This window comes from Notamacropus eugenii, chromosome 2 (assembly GCF_028372415.1).
Source record: "Notamacropus eugenii isolate mMacEug1 chromosome 2, mMacEug1.pri_v2, whole genome shotgun sequence".
In the NCBI taxonomy this organism is placed as follows: Eukaryota; Metazoa; Chordata; class Mammalia; order Diprotodontia; family Macropodidae; genus Notamacropus; species Notamacropus eugenii.
Genome location: NC_092873.1, coordinates 513,271,501 through 513,294,319, shown reverse-complemented (window position 1 = coordinate 513,294,319; position 22,819 = coordinate 513,271,501). Strand labels below are relative to the sequence as shown.

General features: G+C 45.0%; 1 protein-coding gene across 3 annotated transcripts; it reads right to left on the bottom strand.

Moving 5' to 3' along the window:
• Positions 1 to 220: 220 nt before the first annotated feature.
• Positions 221 to 14,068, bottom strand: LOC140530158 (carnitine O-palmitoyltransferase 2, mitochondrial-like). Of its 3 annotated transcripts, none has more exons than XM_072649496.1 (6): positions 13,836 to 14,068; positions 11,204 to 11,902; positions 9,370 to 9,450; positions 4,571 to 4,677; positions 2,646 to 3,950; positions 221 to 1,769 (listed from the first exon to the last, which is right to left on the bottom strand). In XM_072649496.1, the coding sequence occupies exons 2-6, from the start codon at positions 11,404 to 11,406 to the stop codon at positions 1,435 to 1,437; spliced, it is 2,031 nt and encodes a 676-aa protein (XP_072505597.1). In that variant the 5' UTR covers positions 11,407 to 11,902; positions 13,836 to 14,068; the 3' UTR covers positions 221 to 1,434. The 3 variants fall into 3 exon arrangements, with proteins under 3 accessions (XP_072505597.1, XP_072505596.1, XP_072505598.1); XM_072649495.1 differs by having other exon boundaries at positions 11,204 to 11,899; XM_072649497.1 differs by lacking the exon at positions 11,204 to 11,902 and having other exon boundaries at positions 13,836 to 14,067.
• Between the last annotated feature and the right edge of the window lie 8,751 nt (positions 14,069 to 22,819).

Below are 22,819 nucleotides of genomic sequence, written 5' to 3'. Positions count from 1 at the left end.
GGAATAGAGTTCTGGGAAATCATTTCTTTGGGATTTCAAGAATTTCAAATGCTTAAGGATTATGTTACCTGAGCCAGGACAGGTGTGACTGGACTCCAGGAATGCTAGGTACCTATGATCTGTAGATGATTGCAGCCCCTCCATGTATTCCCATACTAATAGTAAATATTCAATGTCCATCAAAGTAAAAATCCCCAGAGAAAAGACAAGAGACTTCATGTTTGACTCAAAGAAGAATTCTTATTCAAATTCAAACTTTCCTCTAAAACATGGAGAAAAATAATTAACAGAAGGAATCACATTTCAACTATTAAGTGAATCCTGCTTAGACTCAAATTTTTCTAAAATCCTAAGGGGAGGCAGCCAATATAGTCAATAACCACTCCCACCTTTACTAGGTGCCTGTCAAGTGTCCAGAACACAGAAGTCCTCACTCCCAAAGGAGACAAGATTCACATGCAGCAAATGGTAGGTTAGGAGTTTTTGTTTCTTTGTCTTTAAATCTCAGTGATGCAGAAACTTTTAAAACACAGCCATGAAAGATTCTTGTAAAATCAGCACTTACAAGGCATTCCTTATGTTCTGGATGCTTTACTAGACCAGAATATTTTGTTACTGTGTCTCTTGGGGGAAAAATCCATTCAAGCTTCCATTCAGAGGGGGCTCCCTTTGACTACTTGTGAAAGCGACTTGGAAAGTCACTCGAAATTTCTCAGGACTAATAAGCTACATTCGAAAGGTGTGGCCAAGCTCTATTAACATGACCCAACTTTTTTCTTCAAGGACATATAGTTAAGAGACTTGTAAGTGGCACAGTCAAGAGAGAAGAGTAATGTTCTTGACCCAAGCCCCATAGCCATAGCCACTGGATAAGGCCCAAACAATGTCATTCAAACAGTGCCACTCAGTCTTGGTCAGTTACCTCAGGAAAAAAGGGCTGTCCTATGTTATCCTCCCCTTCTTCCTCTTATCTAGTACAACAACCCTCCAAACAGGGAGAACTTGTTTACTCTGGTAGCTGCTTGTAAAAATCATTTCTGATATCCAGGGCTGGTGTACACTCTTAAGAGCTGTAGCCACATGGTTCTCCCTTATGTTGGTGGCAAAGCCATCTATGAGACTCTCAGAAGGGTAACAAAGACACACTTATGAATGGAAGCATGGCAGAGCAAGAAGTTGCTTCCCTTATTAGGAATATATTTGGAGGATGGCACAGCTGAGCACCAACATGTGAGTGAATGGATGATGGGTGTAGGATTGGTCATTTAGCTCTAGAGGGAGATCCTCCTTTTTCTCCCTCCATTTTCAGACTCTCTGGGGAAAAAGTGGAAGGCCTAGAACAAAGCAAACAATTGGCCTTTAATTAATGCTGGTTCCAAGCCCGGCTGTTGAGTCTTCTGACTTATCCTTACCCAGTTGTTTTATGGGCCTTCCTTAGCTATGAATGGGTCTGCCTTCTAGAACACTGAAAATATTTTCCAAGCACTTTGTCACTCCCTGATTGAACTCGCCAACATTTCTGCCACAGTGGGAGGAGACTGTGAATTTCAGGTAATCTTGGTGAACTGAATACCCAACCGCAATGCCGTCTGACACCACTGGTGCAAAAGCAATGTTGGCCACCAAGGGGCTGCTCAATGTGTTTGTCAAAAGGATATTTTCATTGAGATAAGAATATGCAGGATCCTGGAAGAAGTCGGGAATCATGGGGCCTGTCTTCGATGCTGCCAAGAACCGCAGGGCAAACAAGTGCCTATCGAATCCCTGACCTGGGGAACAGACAAAGGTGGTGGTTATGGCTCATAAGGTACCCTGTGGCAGGGAAAGAACAAGATGGCATCAGGGAGGCTGTGGCTCCTGGGGAACTGATGACAACTCTCTACAAAAGGATGGCCCCAGGGACTAGTCTTCAGGATCCTGGGATTTCAAAGCTAGAAGGGTAAATTTTAAAACATTTTAAAAACACGCTATAGAACAGGGAATGTCAGAGCTGGGAGGATCCTGAGGACAGGGGATGTCAGAGCTAGAAGAAACCCTATAACCCAGAGCATAGAATATTAGGGCTGTAAGCACTTAGCTTAGTACCTGGCTCATATATGTTAGTTGACTGACTTTGAGGAACCTCAAAGACCACTGAGTCACACACTCCCTCCCCCCCCCCCCCCCACAGCACCACACACACTAGTTCTACAATGTGAGGGACACTGGGGGCCTTGCAGAGCATGGAGCTCAGAGAAGCAATGATTAGCTGAAGGTCATACACAGCAAGTTGGCAGCACAGTCTGCTCTGGGTCTGGGATCTAGAGATGACTTGGTGAAGTGGCTGGCCCTCATCCTCAACAATGCCTGAGGTCCCTTCCAGCTTAAGGTCGGCAGTCTATGATTCTGTGACAGACACTCAGCTCATCCCCAGGTCTTTCTAGCTTGGCAGGTCTGTGGTGTTCTTGCACTCTCTTAGCCTTCAGGAAGACAGGATCATCTCTGTGTCTCCATGAGGCATAGGAGGGGGCCCCCAATGAAAGGTAAAAATGTCTCTCATCTATAAAATGCTTTGTATTGCTGCTTGAATCTGTAAAAATTGGGTTGTCTTTCCTCTAGAAAGAGTCCTCAGGAAGAACCTAATCTACACCAACATTCCTACTCACCCATGGCGGCTTCTCGGATCAGTCGGATGTGGTATTCTGAGCAGTCAGACAGCATATTCCGAAGGTCCCTCACTTTGTATCGGAAAGCCTCCCTTATGAAAGCCTCAGAGCATCTCTTGGTGTAAACAGAGGCAGGCCGGATAATCTCTGTGCGGCCATGCTTGAAAGTCCCGGTGCTGCAGGCCTCATACGTGGGTACTGTCTGCCCGTACAGGGAAAGGAAAGCCATCTGGAAAGACAGCTGGATCATGGCATCGGGGCTCACCTTCTGCCTCTTGAGGAAGGCCTTCCCTCCTTTCTCAAAACGGAAACACTGAAAAGTCAAGGACTTCCTCATAGCTTCAAAGTTTTCCTTGGCTTCAGAAATGCCCTCTTTTAAAGTGTCATTCAGGTGGAAGTCTAGCTTCCTCACCATGTGAGAGGAGTCCACATTGGCAACTTGAGAGTGAGGCGTGACCAGAGGCTCCTGGGTGCTGTCTTTAAAGACCTCATTCATGAAACGGATCACGGCCACACCATCCCCCCAAGAGGTCTCCAGGTTGATGCCCGCAGACCCATCCTTGGTGATGATCAAGTTGAAAGACTTGTCAAACCAGCGGTTCATCCCCTCCCCATGGTGGAGGGTCTGAACTAACTGGTCAGTATCTGTAACCGAAAAGTCATCTAGACACAGGCTGAAGATGGCTGTTTCCACAAGACTCATGGCCTCCTCATTACCATTATGCAACAGCTCATTCCGCAACTTGGCCCAGGTGTTTCTGTTTTCACTGGTCAGGTATCCCACGGGGAATTCAGGGGTGGGACTTTCATTTGAAAGAATGTATTTCAGGTGGGCATGGATTTCTGAGGCCTTCACAATATTTCCATCACCATCCAGAACATTAAAAACATAAAAATTCCCATTTCGTAGCACCAAAATGTGCATCCCACTTTCATTGGTGACCAAGTCATCCTTCTTGTTTAGGGGAATGCGGGTTGTATTAAAAAGCCTGTAGAATTGAGACATATCCAGAGGATAGGCGCTGACCAAGGAGGCCGCAGTACACACAATATCTGGAGATATGAACTGAATGAGTTTCTTAAATTGTTCATTGTCGGTCTTTTCTGGGTACAGGTGCATGACCTCTGGCTCAAGGTATCCAGCCCTGAAGGTCTTCAGGAACCGAATTGCTGATATGGTCAGGTTGGTCGCACGGGTGAGCTGGTCATTCTGCTCAGGGTTTGGATCTGCTTGGAAGGCGAGAGCTGCATTACTATGGAAAGCTATAGAATCCCGAAGAGCTAAAAATGCATCAATCCACATGGCTAAAAAGAAGAAAAATTTTAAAAAAAGAATTCTTGATAAGTGATCAATTCCAACAATTTCATCCGGTTCAATTCAAAAGAAAATTTTTAAAGGGCTGGTTGTATTATGCATCAAGAGTTAGATAAGATAGACAGGTCCCTGCCTTCGTAGAGTTGATAAATATTCCAATTTATATCATTCTTAAAGAAGCGATGGAAAAATATAACTATCCTGAATACCAATGCCTGTCCTAGAGTGCACAGGGAGAACTCATGCCCTGTGCTAGTCCTTGGGATGAGGCCAACCGTGGTCTAGTCCAGAGGCAAGAAAAACAGTTAAGAACAAGCACCCAATAGGGTGTTTGTATCTGACCATGGACGCGTATTCTGAGTCAAGGTCTTAAGAGCCAGAATGAGCTTTAGAGATCAAATATTCCATCCTATTGTTTATACAAAATAAATCTGAGGCCTTGAGTCTCACCATGTTGGCAACAAGGGAATTTCCAGAACTGGAAGTCACTGAGTCAACAACTTCTTATTTGAACAAATCACTTCCCCCACCCCCAGTCTCAGTTTCCTTATCTGTAACTAGCTGGGGTGACCTCTGGACCTTGGACACTCTCCTCTGTCTCTCTTTTTACCTGAAATGTAGCTGGTATCCTGATGGAGTTCATCCAGGGCCACCAGCTCTTCATGCAGGTCTTTTCCAATACCATATTTAAAAGAATGACTCAGGAGTTCTGTTTTCCTAAGAAGAGAGAACAGAGAGTTACAACCATTGCAGGCAAAGCTGCTTCTACACAGCAAAAGATGAAATGGGAAACTGAGGAGAAGACACTCCTCTGCTGGGAAAAAGGGAGGAGGAAAGATCACCAGCCTAGAATGGGAGGCACCTGACCTAGTCTCAGGAGCTCTATGACTTTGGGCAAATGGCAACTCCTCTGTTTTCTCATGTGTGTGGGGCTGGAAGAAGGACCTATGTCCTACATACAAGGTTCTTCCTGAAGAGAGGGCTGCTGGACCATCAGAAGAGGAAGTAGCTGCTCACACTCTATGATGTATGTTATTCACAAGAGAGAGAGAGACAGAGACAGAGAGAGAGAAATAGAGAAAAAGAGAGAGAAGACAGACACACAGAGAACCAGAGAGACACATACAGATAGAGAGACACACACACACAGAGACAGAGAGGCTGACAGAGACGGAGAGAGAGAAATAGAGAAAAAGAGACACAGAGAGAGACAGAGACACAGAGAGACAGATACAGATAGAGAGACACAGAGAGATACAGAGAGACAGACAGAGACAAAGACAGAGAGAGAGAGAGAGAGAGAATCATTAGAAGAGCAGTGCAGAAGAAGGGCTAAGTAGTGATGGGGAGCTCCCTGGTGAGGGGGCACTGAGGTTGCTTTGTGGCCAGCAGAGGTGAGCCATGGGAAGATCGACTGTCATAGTCTTTGTGGAATATCTCATGAAAATATTTACCCAGTCTTGTCTATAGCTTGTTTGTGCATAGCTGTCTGCATGTGGTCTCCCCCATTAGACTATGAGCTCCATGAGGGCACGGACTTCCTTTTTACCCATAGTGCTTAGCACCATTTGAGGGAACATAGTATTTAAGAACTGCTAGTTAGCTGACTGACCCAGTCTGACTCTGATACTTTATTTTACATAGACTACAGAATTTAGGAGTTTCCTGACTAAGAGTATAAATTTTAACACATTACTTTATGAAGTTTTTGAAGGCCTCGTACCACTATATAAAACCCAGGGAAACTCAGCAACGTAGCATTTTAAACCAGTGTGACAATTGCCCTTTGCTATCTCAGAGGAGGTTTCCTTGCAGACTTTTACTTTATAAAGTTAAAGACAGTCTTACAAATAAATTCTATTAATAGATATAAACAACTATTAGAAATAAATATATGTTATAAATGAAGTCAATAAAAAAAGAAAGATTTATTGTTGTTTTAGGGGTGTGTCTCTGGGATGTTCTGGCAAATCTCCAATGACATTGTCTAACCTGACATACTCCCCACTTGGGGTAACTCGCATGTGAACAATTGATGCTATTGGAGTTATCTAAGGAAGGAACCCATGCTTTCATTAGTTATATGATAAAAGGCTCCAAATTTATAATGAAAATGCACAATAAAACAGCTCTGAGATTTGGCTTCGTACCCATTAGATTGGTGAAGTTGACAAAAAAGGAAAATTGTAAATGTTGGAGGGGCTGTGGGCAAACAGGCACGTTAACGCACTGTTATGTAACCTGGCCTAGTCATTCTGGAAAGCAATTTGGAATGTGCTTAGAAAGTTCCCAAACTACGCCTACCCTTTGATCCAGCAGTACCACTAGTAGGTCTCTACTCCCAAAAGAGACAAAAGGGTACAAAAAAAATAGCAGCTCTTTTTTGTAATGCCAACAAAATTGAAATATCAGCTGGAAAATGGCGGAACAAATTGTGGCATATAAATAGAATTTAGAATGAAATACTACTTTGCTGTATGAAATGACAAAAGGGATGGATTAAAAACGTAAGTGGGAAAAATTGTATAAGCTAATGCAATTTGATGTGAGCAGGACCAGGATGACGATTCACACAGTAACAACAATACAACTTTGAAAGACTTAAGAATATTGAGTAACACGATGACCACCCATAACGTCAGAGGACTGATAATGAGGTGTCTGCCTCCCTCCTAACAGAGAGGGGATGGACTTGCTCCAGAATGGGACATGACCAATGTAGGAATTTGTTTCGCTTTGTTATGTGGATTTCTTACAAGGGTTTTGTTTATTTTCTTTTCTAAATGAGGGTAAGGTGAGGATAGAAAACAGATTTTTGTCAAATGAAAAACTTAAATGAAATTTTAAAATAAAATTTTGCCAGAAGAAATTTAGAAAGCATTGCTAAGAATTATGATGAAACTAGGTAAGAAATTGAAAAACTTAGGGGTACAGGTGGTGTTTACATCAAGGCTACCAACCGAATATAAAGGCTTTGGAAGAGTGGACACTTGGGGGAAGCTAACAGCTGGTTAATAAGATTGTATCTGAGAATATGATTTGAATTTCTGGACTATTGCTTAAAATATTGGAATATAACTTCTTGGCAATGAAAGGAGTATATCTAAGAAGGTCTAGTTTTAAAAATTACATATATAATATACATAAATATCATATATGTATATATATATAATATGAATGAAATGACTGATGAACCACAAAACACATATATACCTGTTGTTGTTCAGTCATTAAAGTCATGTCCAACTCTTCGTGACCCCATTTGGGGTTTTCTTGGCAGAGATGTTAGAGTGGTTTGCCATTTCCTTCTCCAGTTCATTTCACAGATAAGGAAACTGAAGAAAATAGGGTAGAGTGACTTGCCCAGGGTCACACAGCTTGTAAGTGTCTGAGGCCAGATTTGAACTTAGGAAGAAGAGTCTTCCTGACCCTAGACCCAGCACTCTATGCTCTGCACCACCTAGCTGCCCCCACTTATCCATATGTGTGTGTATACCCATATACATGCTCATACATGCATATATACATACATATGTGGAAACATACTATATGTATAAATACAGGTATGTGCATACATGCACACATGTGTATCTATTTGTGTGTGTGTGTTTGTCTGGAGTCTTATTCATCTAATCTAATTTCTTTAAACTGACGAAGGAAGGGGAAGGGAGAAAAGGGCTTCTGTACCCCTGCCAAGCTGGCTCCCATACAGACCAGTTCTAATGCAGAACAGCGGGTGAAATGTCCAGGGATAAGCAAAAGGTCAAAGTTGACAAAGGAGCCATAGTAAAATCCATGCCTTCCGATGTCTTCTACACCATATGAGTAACAAGCGAGGTGCCTCCTAATGCAAGAAGGCATCATGGAACCCTGTGGAATGGAAGGCTCTGGAAGGGCCCACCTCTTTCCAAAGGGCCAGAAAGGAGAAGCAGATGTTGTAGGTGGAACAAGCATTGTGAGTTAGCAAGAGAGACCTGTGTGAGCAAATAGAAGAACCAGAGAAGGCAGCACACTGGGGAGCCCGTGGGGGAAGGTCCAGCCAGAAAGGATGTTGTGGAAATAGCCCTGTTATCACTTTCACAGAAGGCAGAAGGAGATGAAGAGTTTGGGAAATGGAAGTGGGTGTCAGTTACCCTGTTTTCTCTCTCCTCAAAGCACAGCAGCTGATCACATCATGGCGTGACTTACCAATAATTTCATCTTTTTGGAGGAGAAAGAAGAGGAGGAAACCACAAGGGTCTCACTCTTCTGGACCTGATTTTCACCAATGGGAAGAACCTGGTTACTAAAGTCAACATGATAGGAAGCTTAGGAGCAAGTGGCCAGTCCATCTTAGCCTTTGTGACAGTGGAGGAAAGGCAATTTGAGTGTAGACTGGTATGTGTGTAGGTCCCTAGGCTTGGGGAGAAGCATGAGCAGGATCCCATAGACTGAAATCCCTTAAGAAGGGTAGGCCTAAGAGGGGATGGGAAGTTCTCAAGATCAAAATTCTGAAAACCAAAAAGAATCCATTTGGATGAAGAGAATGGGGAAGAGTTGTTTAGGGAGATCCAAGTGGACACAGAGTGATCTCATTGACTTGGATTTTTAACTTCATGCAGACAGAATAGGAGAGCCAAGGATGGCTTTCCTGGTCCTGTTCAGTTCAAGATGGCGCAAGACTGGCAAAGAATGCAAGAGATAACAAACAGGGTCTGTGTATTTGGTTTGCTTATGTTTGGGGAGTTTTCTCCTATGATAGAGAAGAGACTCAAGGCAGAGGTATCCAAGATCCCCTGGGATTGGATGATGATAAAAATAAAGTCAGAAATCCTGAACATACTCAATATTCTGTTTCCTTGTTTCTATGACAAGAATTACCTTTAGAGTGGAAAGAACAGAACGAAATTGGCTCAGAGAGAGTTGAAATACAAGATCTGACCACGTCTTTCATGCCATTGTAATTGTCAACATGGAGATATAGGAACTAGATGGATTTGGAGCTAGTTGAATGATTGGCCCAGGGGTAAGGAGCCTATTGTCTCAAGGCCACATGTGGCTCTTTCTAGGTCCTCAAGTTCAGCCCTTTGACTGAATCCAGACTTCTTTGTTCTGTGAAGTCTGGATTCAGTCAAAAAACCACACCCAAGGACCTAGAAGGCCACACATGGCCTTGGGGCAGTTTCCCACCCTGGGCTAGTCTCAAAGATGTCATCACTGATGAGTTGACTTGATATCCTTGTGGAGGGTGAGGTTCAAGAGCCAGAGGCTTACTGGAGGGCAGCTCCCTGCCATACCCCTCTCCCACATGCCCTACCCCACCCCAGTTTCCATAAGCCTCAGAGAATAGGACATGAGGATGGTTGTGAATCCAAACATGGATTCCCCAACTGACTTGGGTCAGGAGATTTCCTGTTGACCAATCTGTACCTGAATTGATCATCATCTAAAATGGGCTTTTGGGCATTGAGGTATCTTCTCACCGAGTCTACCAGATCAGGAATAGGTAGCCTGAAAGGGAAAAGAAAAAGTGGATTCGAATCTGTGTATACATGGGTTGCCTCTCCCACTAGAATGCTGTGCCTCAGAGCCTAGAGGGGTTCAACACATAATAGATGACATGCTGATAATGCTTTAAGGTTTGCGAAAGGCTTGATGGGCATTATTTCATTTTATCCTCACAGCAACCTTGGGAAGTAGGTGTTATTCTCATCCTTTTTTTTTCAGTTAAGGAAACTAAGGCAATGAGAAGTTGTGACTTGCCTGGGGTCACAAAGCGGCTATGTCTGAAACAGGATTTGAACTTAGATCTGTCTTGATCCTCAGTGCCACACTATCCACTACCCCACCTTATTGCCTCTAGGTGCTCAATACATGGTTGTTGATTATGGTTTCTAAAGCGAATGTATAACAAGACACCATGAACAAGATCTATTTTTTAAGGCCATCTTGGGATAGTCTAATTGACTCCCATGGCTTCCTTTATCCACTCTACACAGAGGTTTTTACATATGTATGTCCAGCTATTGTTTCTTTCCCAAGTCCCAGGCCCCTACATGGCCAGTTACCTGCTGGATGTGGCCCCCTCAATGTCCCATTGGCCTCTCCAGTGCGCCATGTCCAAAATGGAGTTAGACATTTTCCTCCCTACACCTAGCCCTGTGACAAAGATGGATTTTATCCCCATGCTCCATTTAGCATAATGCCTGGCATGTAGTAGGCACTTAATTCTTGTCAACTCGACTGGACTTGAGAGATGAGAGACAAGGAGGCTAGCTGGGAGGGCTGCTATTTCCCTATCTCCATTGGTATGGCTGCTGAAGGCACCATTGTCTTCCCCTCACTCAGACTTCCCTTTCTTTTCCCTTTTCTCAATCAGTTGGTTGCCAAGTTGTGTTGATTCTGCCTCTGCCTCTCACACCGACCCTCTACTCTTCCCTCCTTCTGCCTCCACCCCGAGTTCAAGTCGTCATCCCTACTGCCCTTGATTATGGTAATAAGCTCATGAGATTATAGCGTATGGGGAACATTTTTTCTAAGGGGCTGTCTGAGCCTTAATTTCCCATTTGTGAAATGAAGATACCGATACTTACCAACACTTACAAGGCCCTATCTCACAAGTTTACAATGAACAAATGTGGTTATGTTGGAAAAAGAGCTTTGGAAACTGGGAACGCAAGCCAGAAGCAGCCAGGGATTATCCTGAATGCTTCCAGACCTGCCTGTACTGCTGCAGTGTCATAGGCTCTTACTTGGACAGAGGACGACCTGGACAAGAGCATACCCAGACAGGAGCTGACCCAGTTGGGGCTGATCTGGTCAGGCTTTTGTTAATCAGATGTTTTCTGGGCAGGCCCTTATGTGACCAAGAGCCTAAGTGGGCAGGTATTTACCTGGACAGGAGCTTACTTAGATAGGCATTTAGTTGGCAAGAACTTACCTAGGTCAGCATTTATCTGGGAATGTTCTTACCTGGAATGGGCACTTACCTTGGCAGAATTTTACCTGGCCATGAGTCTGACAAGGAGTTTACTGGATTAGAGTCTTAGTTGAGAAGGTGATTACCTGGTCAGGAGCTTACCTAGGCAGGTACTTATCCAGACAGGCTCTGCTCACCAGGCCAAGAACTTGTGTGGTTAGGTAGGAGTTCGTCTGAGCAGGAGCTTACTTGGACAAGCATTTACCTGGGAAGGAGTTTACCTAGGGAGCCACTTCTCAGGGCAGGCTCTTACCTGGCCATACCCTTAACTGAATATATTCTTACCTGGGCAGGCTTTCCTGATAGTGCATGGTGTCCACAATGCTGTGATGTAGGTATTCTGTGTGCTTTAATGGACGAGTTCTGAAGGCTCGAAGGTCCCTGGAGGGAACTGAACACCTCAAAGTGCCCCTCTGGCAGGTTATAAGCTTCCTTAAGACTCTCTTGGCAGCCCCCTGCCCAGGGGCTAGTGCCAGGCACAGAGCCATGGGCCCTGGAAGCTTGGCAACCCCTCCCTAATTACTTAGCTTCTGCAGCAGAGGGCCTCTAGTTACATCTGATTAAGAAGCTTGGTTTCCACCCCCAAGAATTGTATTGGAGTAAAGATGGGGTGAGGGTGCTTGCTTAATGCTGTCCCCCCAAACACATTTCCCCTCAGGTTCAGTGGGACAAGGGTGCCTGGCCTTATGGAGAGGCACCTGTGAGTGATTTTTGGCCTCCAGAAAGCATCAAAACATCTTCTACTCCAAGAAGGAAAGTGCCCACCCCAGAAAAGGACTGGTGGGCGATCAGAAAGCTGCAGGGCACTGCCGTGGTCCCCCTTGGACTGGCATAAGCGTCTTCACTTAGAAAGGGCTGGCTTCGCCTCCATCCCCTTCTGTTTGACCAAGTTCCTTCAAGGTGGCTTCATGTACAAGGATTTCCCTCAGCTTCTCAGAAGATCTGTTCTGACTGTGCTGCAGCTCCATCTGGCTCAGTGCCCTGCTGGGGTCCAAAGAGACAGAGCAGCTGCTGGGGCCTCCCTCTCCTTCACCCCCAGGTGGATCATCACAGCTTTTGCTTAGGTAGCATATGGGTTGCTCTCTTCCAGTCCTCCAGTCCCACCTCCTATCCCCCCAACATGGAAGCCCCTTGAGGGGAGGGGGTGGTCCATTGTTGTCTTCATGGCTTTGGTGTGAGCACATGATAAAATGTTTGTCCGTTTTTTGGGTCTCGTTTCTAGAGCTGGACTGAAGTCAATTTGTTCTTTGAGACAGTTCTCTCTCTGTCTCTGTCTCTCTCTGTGTGTCTGTCTCTCTCTGTCTCTGTTTCTGCCTGTCTCTCTGTGTCTCTCTCCAGTTTTCTCATCTGTAAAGCAAAGATTGGATTCTCCCTTTCTCTGCTCAATTCCTATAATATGTTTTGTTTGGATGACTAGTTTGACTTCTAAATACAATTTTATGTTGTTAGATGGCCCAGTGGAGAGAGAGCTGGACCTGGAGCCAAGAAGTCCTGAATTCAAATCCAGCTTCTTACTAGCTTACTGTGACTAGTGTAGCAAGTGACTTCACCTTGCTGTTTCCTCATCTGTCAAATGGGGATAATAATAGCCCTTCCTTCCCAAAGTTGTTGTGAAGATCAAGTGACGTCATATTTGTAAAGCTCTTTGCAAACTTGAAAATGCTAGCTGTTATTATTTTACTTATTATTTTCCTAATTAGTGCCCTAAGGGCACGAACTAAGTTTTCAGAGTCACTGGAAGGCCCTCCAGAGACCATCTGGGAGTATACTGCTTGAGGACTGGGTTCAAATCCCACCCTGATGATTACCCACTGTGTGACCTTGGGTAAATCAATTCCCCTCCTCACTGGTAAAATGAAGGAATCAGACTCTAAGGTCCCTTCCAGCTTAGATCTGTAATCCTGAGAATCTCCTCTGCTGACATCCCCAACTAGTGGCAAACAATTCTCTGCATGACAGGAAGCTCACTACTTAACCTGGCAGCTCATGTTAAGAAGTCTTTCCTGACATCAAGCACAGAGAATGGAGAGGCCCTGATCCCCTCCCACAGCCTGGCAGAGCCCAGGGTCAAGCTTTCCTCCTCCTTTTTCGTCTCCTTCAGTGAAGCACCTGACTCTATGATCCCATTCCCTCGTCCGTGATTTACACATCCCCAGAAGACCAAGCATAGTGTTACATATGCTTCAAGCATCCTGGCTCTAAAGCTGAATGGGAACCAGAGTCCCTTTAGTCTAATTCTCTCCTTTTTACAGATTAGAAAACTGAGGTTAAGTAGCTTAAATTCATTGGATCATAGATCTATAGTTGGGAGAGACCGCAGGGCCCTAGTCATTTTAATCATCACAATAATAACAGGCCATTTATACAGGCCTTTAAGGTTTGCAAAGTGCTTCACAAGTATGTCATTTTATCCTCATGGAAACCCTGGGAAATTGGTGGTATCATTATCCCCATTTTATAGATGAGGAAACAAAGGTAAATACAGGTGAGGACACTTGCCCGCCATCACAAGATGAAGCATCTGAACTCAGATCCTTGGACACCTGGACCTGTGTTCCTTTCATGGTCTCACAACGAGAGCTGGGATTTTGGGGGTGTTTGTCTTCCTTTCACTGAAACATATTGCAAGCCCTCTCCATGTTAAGGGTGAGTATCCATGAATACATCCCTTGCAGGTAAGCGCCATTTGTGATTTACCTCTGTCCACACCAAGGCCCGTCCTGAGACTGTGAACATCTCCAGAATTGTCCTCACTAAAGATATAGTTTGTATGAGATTTTCTGTTTAAAAGAAACAGAAATCTATCCCCTGCAAAGAACAGGCAGGCACATCTGGCCAAAGAAAGTCAGGAGAGCTTGAAATTTAGCACGAATTAAAAAGAAAAGAGAAAATAAGAACCATTAGCTCACTCACAGACCTGAGACACTGGCCCACAGAGATGTTTGTGACCCCTTGAAATCCATTCTCCTAGGAAACAATGTCACCTTGAAGATCCACGTTCACTGACATCCCTCACAGGTCTACTGTCCTTCAGACTGGGGGGCCAGGAGCCCCCATGAGCGACCTTGGGAGCTCGGGCCTCACAATTCTCGCCACACCCCACCGTTGCCAGTTGCCTATGGTCAGCTGCCCAGCCAACTGACACCAGCTTCTGGAACCTTCTTGGGGAAGGCAGCAAATGGGGGTTGGGGCCTACCTGCCCATGCCCCATCTCTATAGAAGAAGGTTAATGTTTCAGAATCCATCCCAGTCTCTTGAGCGTACTAACCTCCTCATTTCCCCAAGTGTCTTTTATCATGAGACCTATCTGGGGTGTGAAAGGTCCAGATCCTCCTGCTCCCACCTAGCTGGGGCTGTGAGCAAGTCACCCTAACCCTAATCCTACAGCTGGCTTCTTTACATGTAAAATGTTGGAGTTGAATGAGGTGAAACCTCTGTTTCCTTCCATGTCTGCATGCTGTGACATGGAAGTCACTTATAGGTCTGTGCCTGGGAGCAAACCGGCCTGGAAAATGCCCTTATTCCAATGAAGCAGAGACAAAGCTCCCTGTGCACTTCTGCTTGTGCAATCCGCAGCACCAGGAGATGAACTGAATGGAAGTGGGCCATTTAGCTTAATATTTCCCCTGAATTTTCTCACTTAATTCAGCTCTTTTTTTCTTTCTTCCCAATCCACTCTTAGACTTCACCGTCTATGATTGAATTATTTTTTTTTATTTTATCCTGTCAGAATCAAAGAGAGGCTCTTCATGTTTGCCAGCTCTCCCCAGAGGAAAAATCACTTCACCTGGAAGTTCCATTCACTTGGGAAATGGATGTTTCTACCCACTGATGGTGACAAGAACCTGGATCCTGGGAGCTGAGGGGGTGAAGGATGCCTCCTGATGATCCCCCTCATCGAGTGCCTCAGACTATAGACTTGGAGCAGGAAGGGACTCTTTGGAGGTCCTCTCCTCACCCGGCAGAGAAGGAGCCTGGCTTGGCCAAGGTCCCACATGCTTGTCAGAACGAGGATTCCAAGGCAGGTTCTTTGACTCTGAAGCCAAGACCCTTTCCTCTACGTGGACATGTTTGTGCTTAGGGCAGTATAGCTCAGCAGAGGTATCAACCCCTCAGAAATATCTGGGCAATCATTAACAAAATAAGCAAAATACAATAAGCCAGACATAACATTGCATTTTGAAGTCCAGAGGGATCCTTATATAAAGATGGTTGTCCAGTCATTTCAGCCATGTCCAACTCTTTATGACCCATTTGCGGTTCTCTTGGCAGAGATAGTGGAGGGGTTGGCCATTTCTTTCTCCAGCTCATTTTGCAGATAAGAAAACTGAGACAAACAGGGTGAAGTGATTTGCCCAGTTTGAACTCAGGTCCTCCTGACTCTAGGTCTGGCACTCTGTGCACTTTGGCACCACCTATGTGCCTCTCTCCTGGACCACTACAATACAGTGTTATTGGTTCCCCTTCCTCCAGCATCTCCCAGTTACAGCTGAGGAACACAGCCAAGCTCCTTGGGCCACAAGGGAATCATACCCACGACTGTGACTTCACTGGTGCCAAACTCTAAACAACTCAGCTAAATTTCATTCTCGACATTCTTTCCAGGCTCAGTCTTGCTTGGCTGAGGGGCTTGTTTTCTGTTTGTTTTTGTCTTTTCTGAAGCGTCAGAGCCCAGCTGTTTCCATCTTTGAGGACAAGACAACTCTGGTGGGCTCCTCCCTCCTGACCCAAGAAATCATAGAGCTAGACATGGGTCTGTAGACTTTGGGAACTGGCAGCTCCCCTGGTCCTCTCTTCTCCTTTTGCAGATGGGGAAACTGAGCCCCAGAGAGAGGGAGAGACGTGCCATAGATGCCCCTTCCCAGAGAACAGGGCTTGGCACTCAGCAGGGACTATTTGTGGAATGATAAACGAGGGAATGATCTGTGCAGCAGAAGGGCTGCTGCCAGGCCTGGAGGAGTGGCTCACAGTCTAGCACTCTTAAAGTAATAAAAATGATAACTAATATTTACATAGCCCCTACTATAAGGCACCTGGGCGGCACAGTAGAGCCCTGGATCTAGAGTCAGAAAGATCTGAGTTCAAATCCAGCCTCAGAGAGTTACGAGCTGTGTGACCCTGGACAAGTCACTTCACCCTGTCTGCCTCAGTTTCCTCATCTGTAAAATGAGCTGGAAAAGGAAATGGCAAACCCCTTCAGTATCTCTGCCAAGAAGACCCCATGAACAGTGTTGTCATGCTATGGTCCTTGGAGTCAGTAAGAGTCACACACAACAACAACATGTTCCAGGCATCTGATCTTCATAACTCTTGGAGGCAGGTGCTGTTATTTTCTCCATTTTACAGATGAAGAAACTGAAGCAAACTGGTGAAGTGACTTGCCCAGGGTCACACAGCTCAAGTATCCTGAGGCTGAATCTGAACGCAGGTCTTCCTGACTTCAAGTCTCGTGCTCTATCCACTATACCACCAGCTTCCTTGGTATATAATGTGAGTCATTAGGGGGAAAGAGAGCATGGCTGAAAGTCCAAACCTTGACCAGTTGTTTTCAGGATCTGTAACTGGACAAATCACTTGCCCTGAGGGTCGCAGCTATAACTGGCAGTTTGGGGCCCTGGGGCAAGCAGCACAACCATATAAGAAATTAAGCAAAGTCAGAGGATCAGGGCAGGGCTGGGCTGAGGAGAATTAATGGTGAAATGCATCTCTCTCCTCTCAGCAGAAAAGTGAAAGATTACAGTCGTGGAATGAGGCATACACCATTGGATGAGACCACTGCACCTATTGATTTTCCTTACAGGTTTTGTTTTGTTTTTAAAAATGAGGGCTTGCGTGTGTATAAGTGTGTGTTTGTGCGCACGCACATGTGCTGTGTACCACCTACAGCCTAGCCAGATCCCCAGATCCAGAGAGGCACATGACCAGATTGGCCACTGACCACATTAACCCATAAAGAGGATCAATAAGGCAAGGAAGGGTCAAATTGGCATCCGAGGAGGGCCTAGACACACTAGGAGCATCATGAATCTTTGAAGCGTAGCAATAAGTTTTTACCACAAGCCTCTTTCCCATTCTGGGCCTCCTGCCCCTTGACTGTAAAATGAGGGCTCTGCACCAGACGACCTCTAAGACCCTTTTCAGCGACATTATGACCTCCTCTGTTCCAAAGTCCTTCCCTTCTCCAAAATCCTAGCATAGCACCTTGTCCTGCTTTGTTATGATAGCCAGAGGGCTGATCTGCAGGAGAGATAGGGAGGGATGTTGGGCTGGCCACATTTCTGTAGTTTACAAAATAACCACGGTAGCTCTAGTTTATCGTTAGGACAACCTAATCACATCTGTTATTTTATTTACTTAATTGCTATTTATTCCTTATCCTTAAAAGCATTTTATCCCAAGAAATACAGATGACAATGAGGATCTCTAGAGGGGACATCAGCAGCAGGAGGGGGACCACAGCTGAGGCACTAAGATATGCAAGTGAAGTAAGCCAGTGAGCAGGATGACAGGGGAGCCTGGAACTTGACTTGATAGCCATGAGGGTAGGAGATAGAAGAAGGGGATCATCCTGGGTTGTTATTTGAGTGACTCTTGGGAAAGTGAGCATAGTAGGGAGAGGAACAGAGTTTTAGTCATTTATATCTCTATGATATTACCTGTATATGCCCCCTTCTCTCTACTCACACGGTTCCCATCCTGGTTATAGACCTCATCACCTCACATATGGACTGATGCAATAACCTTCTTGTTGTCAAGTATCTCCTTACTCTTATCCCTCTTCCACTTAGATGTCAAAGTGAACTTCCTACTGCTCATATCCAACCTTACTTTATTAATTCTGGTGGTCCTTCATGACTTGTATACTTTGCTGGTCCACTTATACTTTACTCCCTCCCTTCTGTGTACTCTACGATCCAGTGACACTGGCCTTTTTGCTCTTTCTCATGCAATACATCCATCTCCTGTCTCCATGCCTTTGCAATGTCTGTGCTCCATGCCTGGTATGCTCTCCCTCCTCACCTCTGTCTCCTGATTTCCTTGAAGTCTCACTCAAATCTCACCTTCTGTAGGAAGCCTTTCCTGGTCCTATCCCACCCCCCACAGCCCACCCCCGCCGCCATCTGCTAGTGCCTTCCCTCTGAGATGACCTTCCATGTAGCATTGTATCTATCTAGTTATTTTCAAGTTACCTTCTCCAACACAACATAAGCTCCTTGAGGGCAAGAATCATATTTTTAAATTTTTTCTTGGTGTCCCCATTCCTGGCCCTTAGCCATAATAAATACCTGCTGACTGACTGGCTGACTAGAATCCACAGGACCTCACAACTGACTGAATTCAAGAGGTGAGGGGTAGGGCAGCATTGCTAATAATCCTAGGATTACAAAGCCAAGATGCTGGATAAATGAAGGTATTAGGGAAACAGAAAATGAAAAGGAGAAGGTTTAGGAATAATAAAGCCACCTTTTGAGGATCTGATGAGACATCAAAGTGGAGATGGCCTACAGGCACTTGGAGACGGACTTCAGAATAGAGGTCAGGGATGGAGCATACCAGGGGCAGGGAACAGAGAGCCTAAGTCACTTTCCCAGGTCACACAGCAGAACCAGAATTAGAATGCAGATCTCCTCTCTTGGAAGACTTAGAGTATTTCCCCAGACCTATGTTTCCCCCCATCTCACCTACAAAGTTCCAGATCATGGCTGGCCCTAGATAAATCTACTTTATCCTCTTCTGACTTTTCCAATCCCCCTTTCCCAGAAGTGTAAGGCTTGAGGCCAGGATTGTATTTTTTTCTTATGTTTTGCTTTCCTGAGCTCCCCTGGGTACCTAACACCTGAAATTTGAGGTCATTGAGAACTTGGATTCCCCCAAAAGGCATCATTTCATAGGCCCCAGAGAGAAGGAGCAGCCTCAAAGTTGTATCCGGAAAGTTTCCTGGCCTGGGACACCAGCTGTTTGTTGATCCCAGCTTCCGTTCGCAGGAGTGGAGTGTTGAAGAGCCAGAAATGGCAGGTGGTGATGGAACAAATCCCAAAGTCGTCCAGGAAACAGAGGGAAGTGGGAGTGGGCCTGGAGGGTGGCTGAAGGAAAGGATCACAATAACAGAGGACACCTGTAGTCTCACTCATAGATGGGCAAGAATTCTCTTAACATTCTCCACAAATAGACATCCAACCTCTCTCTCTGAAACCCTCCAGTGATGGGGCAGTCTCCCCTCCGGAAGCAGTCTTTCTGTCTTTGAGACAGCTCTGTTGGTTAATCAGTGTTTCGGCCTATTGAGCAGAATCTGCCTGTCTGCAATTTCTATCAACTCACGTAGTTCTTTATGTCACAGATGAGGAAATGGGATCAAAGAGTCCTGTGATCCCAGGGTCACACAGCTGGGAAATGTCTGAATGTGGAGTTTTGAACCTGTGTCCTGTCTCCAGGGCCAGAGTACTTTCCAATATAGCACAGTTGTCCGTGCTCTTTGGAAAATCTCAGGGGGAAGGAGAGCCGTCTCAGGGCTGGAGGTGGGCAAATGTGGGATCAGTTTTCAGAAAGTATAAGAAATTAGATTCTTCTCCTTCCAAACCTTTTTGTGTGTGCCTTATCCTTCTGTGGCAGCCAGTTTCTTAACTCTCCTGATAATAATGTTTTTAAATGCATAAAGTAATAAAAAAATACATAACGTAAAATATATAACATGGAAAAGAAAACCAGTAATAGTGAAATACAGCTATAAAATTTTTTAAGTTCATAGACCTTATATTAAGAACCCATGCATTAGATTCTATAGGAAGGATGAATTTTATTTGAATTTCTGGCAAAATGCTTGAATATTAATTATTAAATTGGCCTTATCATAAGGACTTGGAAAGAGAATGCTCATCCTGTTATAATAATTAGCTCATCTTAAGCCTAGAAGTAATGTAATAGTCACTAAGGTCACCATAATTTCTCCCTCTTTGACTTTAGGGAGTTTATTTTAGATAAAAAAAAGTTCTGAATTCATTCACAACGGCCCCAAGCCCCCAGCCAGGAAAGATTCCTGATACCTAGGCAGAGGTTGGGTTCTCTACTTTGATGTCAGTCTCTGTGGCATTTTTGTAGTTGAGGCGAAATTCTGAAATTTGGGTGTCTGTGCTTAGTGACGAGCACTGGAATGGGGTCGACTGGGGAAAGAGTTGACCTTTTGGAGACTTCCCTCAGTCCAGGTTCTTGTCTCTGAGAAATCTATGGAGCCAGTGATTCTGCTCGGTATTTCCCATCTCTGCCACAGCTCAGACCTCCCTTTATCCCAATTTTTCAAATACAGATGTGGGTTTTTTATGCCTGACTAATAGAATTTGGTTGTTTTTTTTAGCCTTGTCACCAGATTGTTGCATCAGGGAAATGCTATGACTAAGGTATACTTGGATTTAAGCAGAGCATTTACCAAAGTCTTTCAGATTCTTGTGGACAAGATGGAGAAATATGGGCTAGTCCATAGGAGTGCACAGATTTAGAAACAGAAGGGATCTTAGAATCCATAGAGAATTTAAGTGATTTGTCCAGGGTCACGTAAGTAGTATATGATAGTGCTGGGAAGTGAACCAACTTACCACGCCTTTATTGAGCTCCTCCTAGGCCTAGGCACTGTGCTAAGTTATGGGTTTGCAAAGAACGGCAGATACAATCCCTGCCCTCAGGAAGCTCACATTCTAATGGGGGGAACAACATGCAAACAACTATGTACAAACCCACCATCTAGAAGATAAATTTGAAATAATCGGCAGAGGGAAGGCAGTAGCATTATGGGGGATCAGGAAAGGCTTCCTGCAGAAGGTGGGATTTTAGCTGGGACCTGAAGAAAGCCAAGGAAACCAGGAGACAGAGATGAGGAGGGAAAGCATTGGAGGCAAAGGCCTGGAGACAGGAGCTGTTGTGCGTGATCAACAACAAAGGGCCTTGGATTGCAAATTATGAGAAGATTGGGTGGATAGGTAGGGATCAGGTTATGCAGGGCTTTAAATACCAAATAGGGTTGTATTTTTTTATCCTGGAGGCAATAAGAAGCCACTAAAGTTTATGGGGAATGAGAGGGAGAACATAGAAAGATTGGCAATTTAGGAAAATCTCTTTGGTGGCTGAATGGAGGCTGGACTGGAGTGAGGAGAGTCTTGAGGCAGGCAGATGCCCACCCACCCACCCCACCCCTAGTCTGCCCCAGCAGCCATTACATGGGAGGTGATGAAGGCAGTGTCTAAGGAGAGAAGGGAGCGTATATGAGAAAGGTTATGAAGGCCATTGACACTTTCCTTTCCTGGGTTTGCCTGAGAGAGCTTCCTGGCCTCTCAAGCACCAGATCCTCCATCACCAGTTCTACCAGTTGCTTTGCTCCAGCCCAGGCTCTTTCCTCCAAGTTGCCAAGTGCCATCTCTACCTTCATACCATCTCTTCAATATGCCCCTTTCTCTGGTCTGACACTGCCACCCCTCCAGTAACCGCCCCCCATCCCCTCACTTTCATCCAATTGAAATAACCTGCTGGTTCATCTGCCCACTTTAGGTCTTTCCAGACTCCAATCCTTCCTCCATGCAGCCATCAGATTAATCTTACTAAAGCCCTTGTCTAGGTCATCTCCCTATTTAATAAACTTCAATAGTTCCCTGTAACCTCCAGGAGCAAATGTAAAATTTCTAATTTGTCTTTTAGAACCCCCAAACCCTGATCCTTTCCTCCCTTTCCTTCTGGGTCCTGTGATCTACGAATGGCTTCCTCTAAGTCCCAACTAAAGTCCTACCTTCTGCAGGAAGCCTTCCCCAACCCCTCTTCATTCCAGTGCCTTCTGTCCAGTAATTATTTCCTGTTTATTCTGTATATAACTTGCTTCATATGTATTTGTTTGCAGGTTGTCTCCCCCATTTGACTGTAAGCTCCTCCCGGGCAAGGACTGGCTTTCGCCTCCCTTTGTAGCCTCAGAGCTTAGCAACCTTGGCTCTCCTCCATGCCTGGCATGCTCTCCCTCCTCATTTCCACTTCCTGGCTTCCCTGGCTTTCTTCAAGTTAAAATTCTGCCTTCTCCAGGAAGCTTATCCTACTTTCCCCTTAATACTAGTGCTTTCCCTCTGTTGATTATCTCAGGTTTTTCCCATCTATATCACGTTTTCCCTGGGGCTTCCCTTTTTCCCAGGCCTCCAGAGCTAGCCAGGTCTGCTCCAGCATACAATGGCTACACTTTATTAAAGTTCAGCCTGTTCTTTGGTTGGACTGAACAGGGCCCTGTGGGATGGGAGGAGGTCACCAAAAATTAAAGAGAACTAAAAGTGTACCATTGTGTGTGTTTAGGAACACTGTGGAATTCAGTGAAATCTCTTGTACAAACAGTCCACAGAGGATGCCTGCTCAGATCATGTCAAGATGGGTACTTAGGCCCCATAAAGTTTTTTCATAACACTTGAACAGCTGTAAGTCCCTGACTGGGAGAGACCTGACCCCCTTCCTTAGTACCTGGGGCAAAACTGACATGGGGCAATCGATCAAATGGTGGTCAGAAGAAACCTATAAGGACACTCTCAAGAACTTTGAATTTGATTGCATGACATGTGTGACATGGGGGTATTATGCCTGCACTCTTATGTAATCTGGGAACAAGCTAGATCCTCAATCCTTTCCTCTACTGAAAATGCCAAAGATGGAAGTGGAGAGAGAAATAGAAAGATAGCAATATACACTATCTCATTTTCCCATCACCCAGAAAACAGAAAAATTTCACCCGTCACCCCCAATTTTCATAAAAGACAATATTTGCCTTATAAAACCCAATTTAAAAGCCACACAGCAAGGCTCTTTCCTTCATAGGTCCTTTGTATAGTTCTACTAGCTAAGATCACTTAATTTAATTGGGCAGGGGAAAGGAGGCAATTGGGGTTAAGT

Excerpts from the sequence above, each read along its gene's own strand:
- LOC140530158 (XM_072649496.1), bottom strand. The coding sequence starts at position 11,406 with ATGGCTCTGTGCCTGGCACTAGCCCCTGGGCAGGGGGCTGCCAAGAGA. Across the intron at positions 4,678-9,369 it reads TTAGATGATGATCAATTCAG|GAAAACAGAACTCCTGAGTC; the intron begins GTACAGATTGGT and ends CTCTCTTCTTAG. Across the intron at positions 1,770-2,645 it reads GATCCGAGAAGCCGCCATGG|GTCAGGGATTCGATAGGCAC; the intron begins GTGAGTAGGAAT and ends TCTGTTCCCCAG.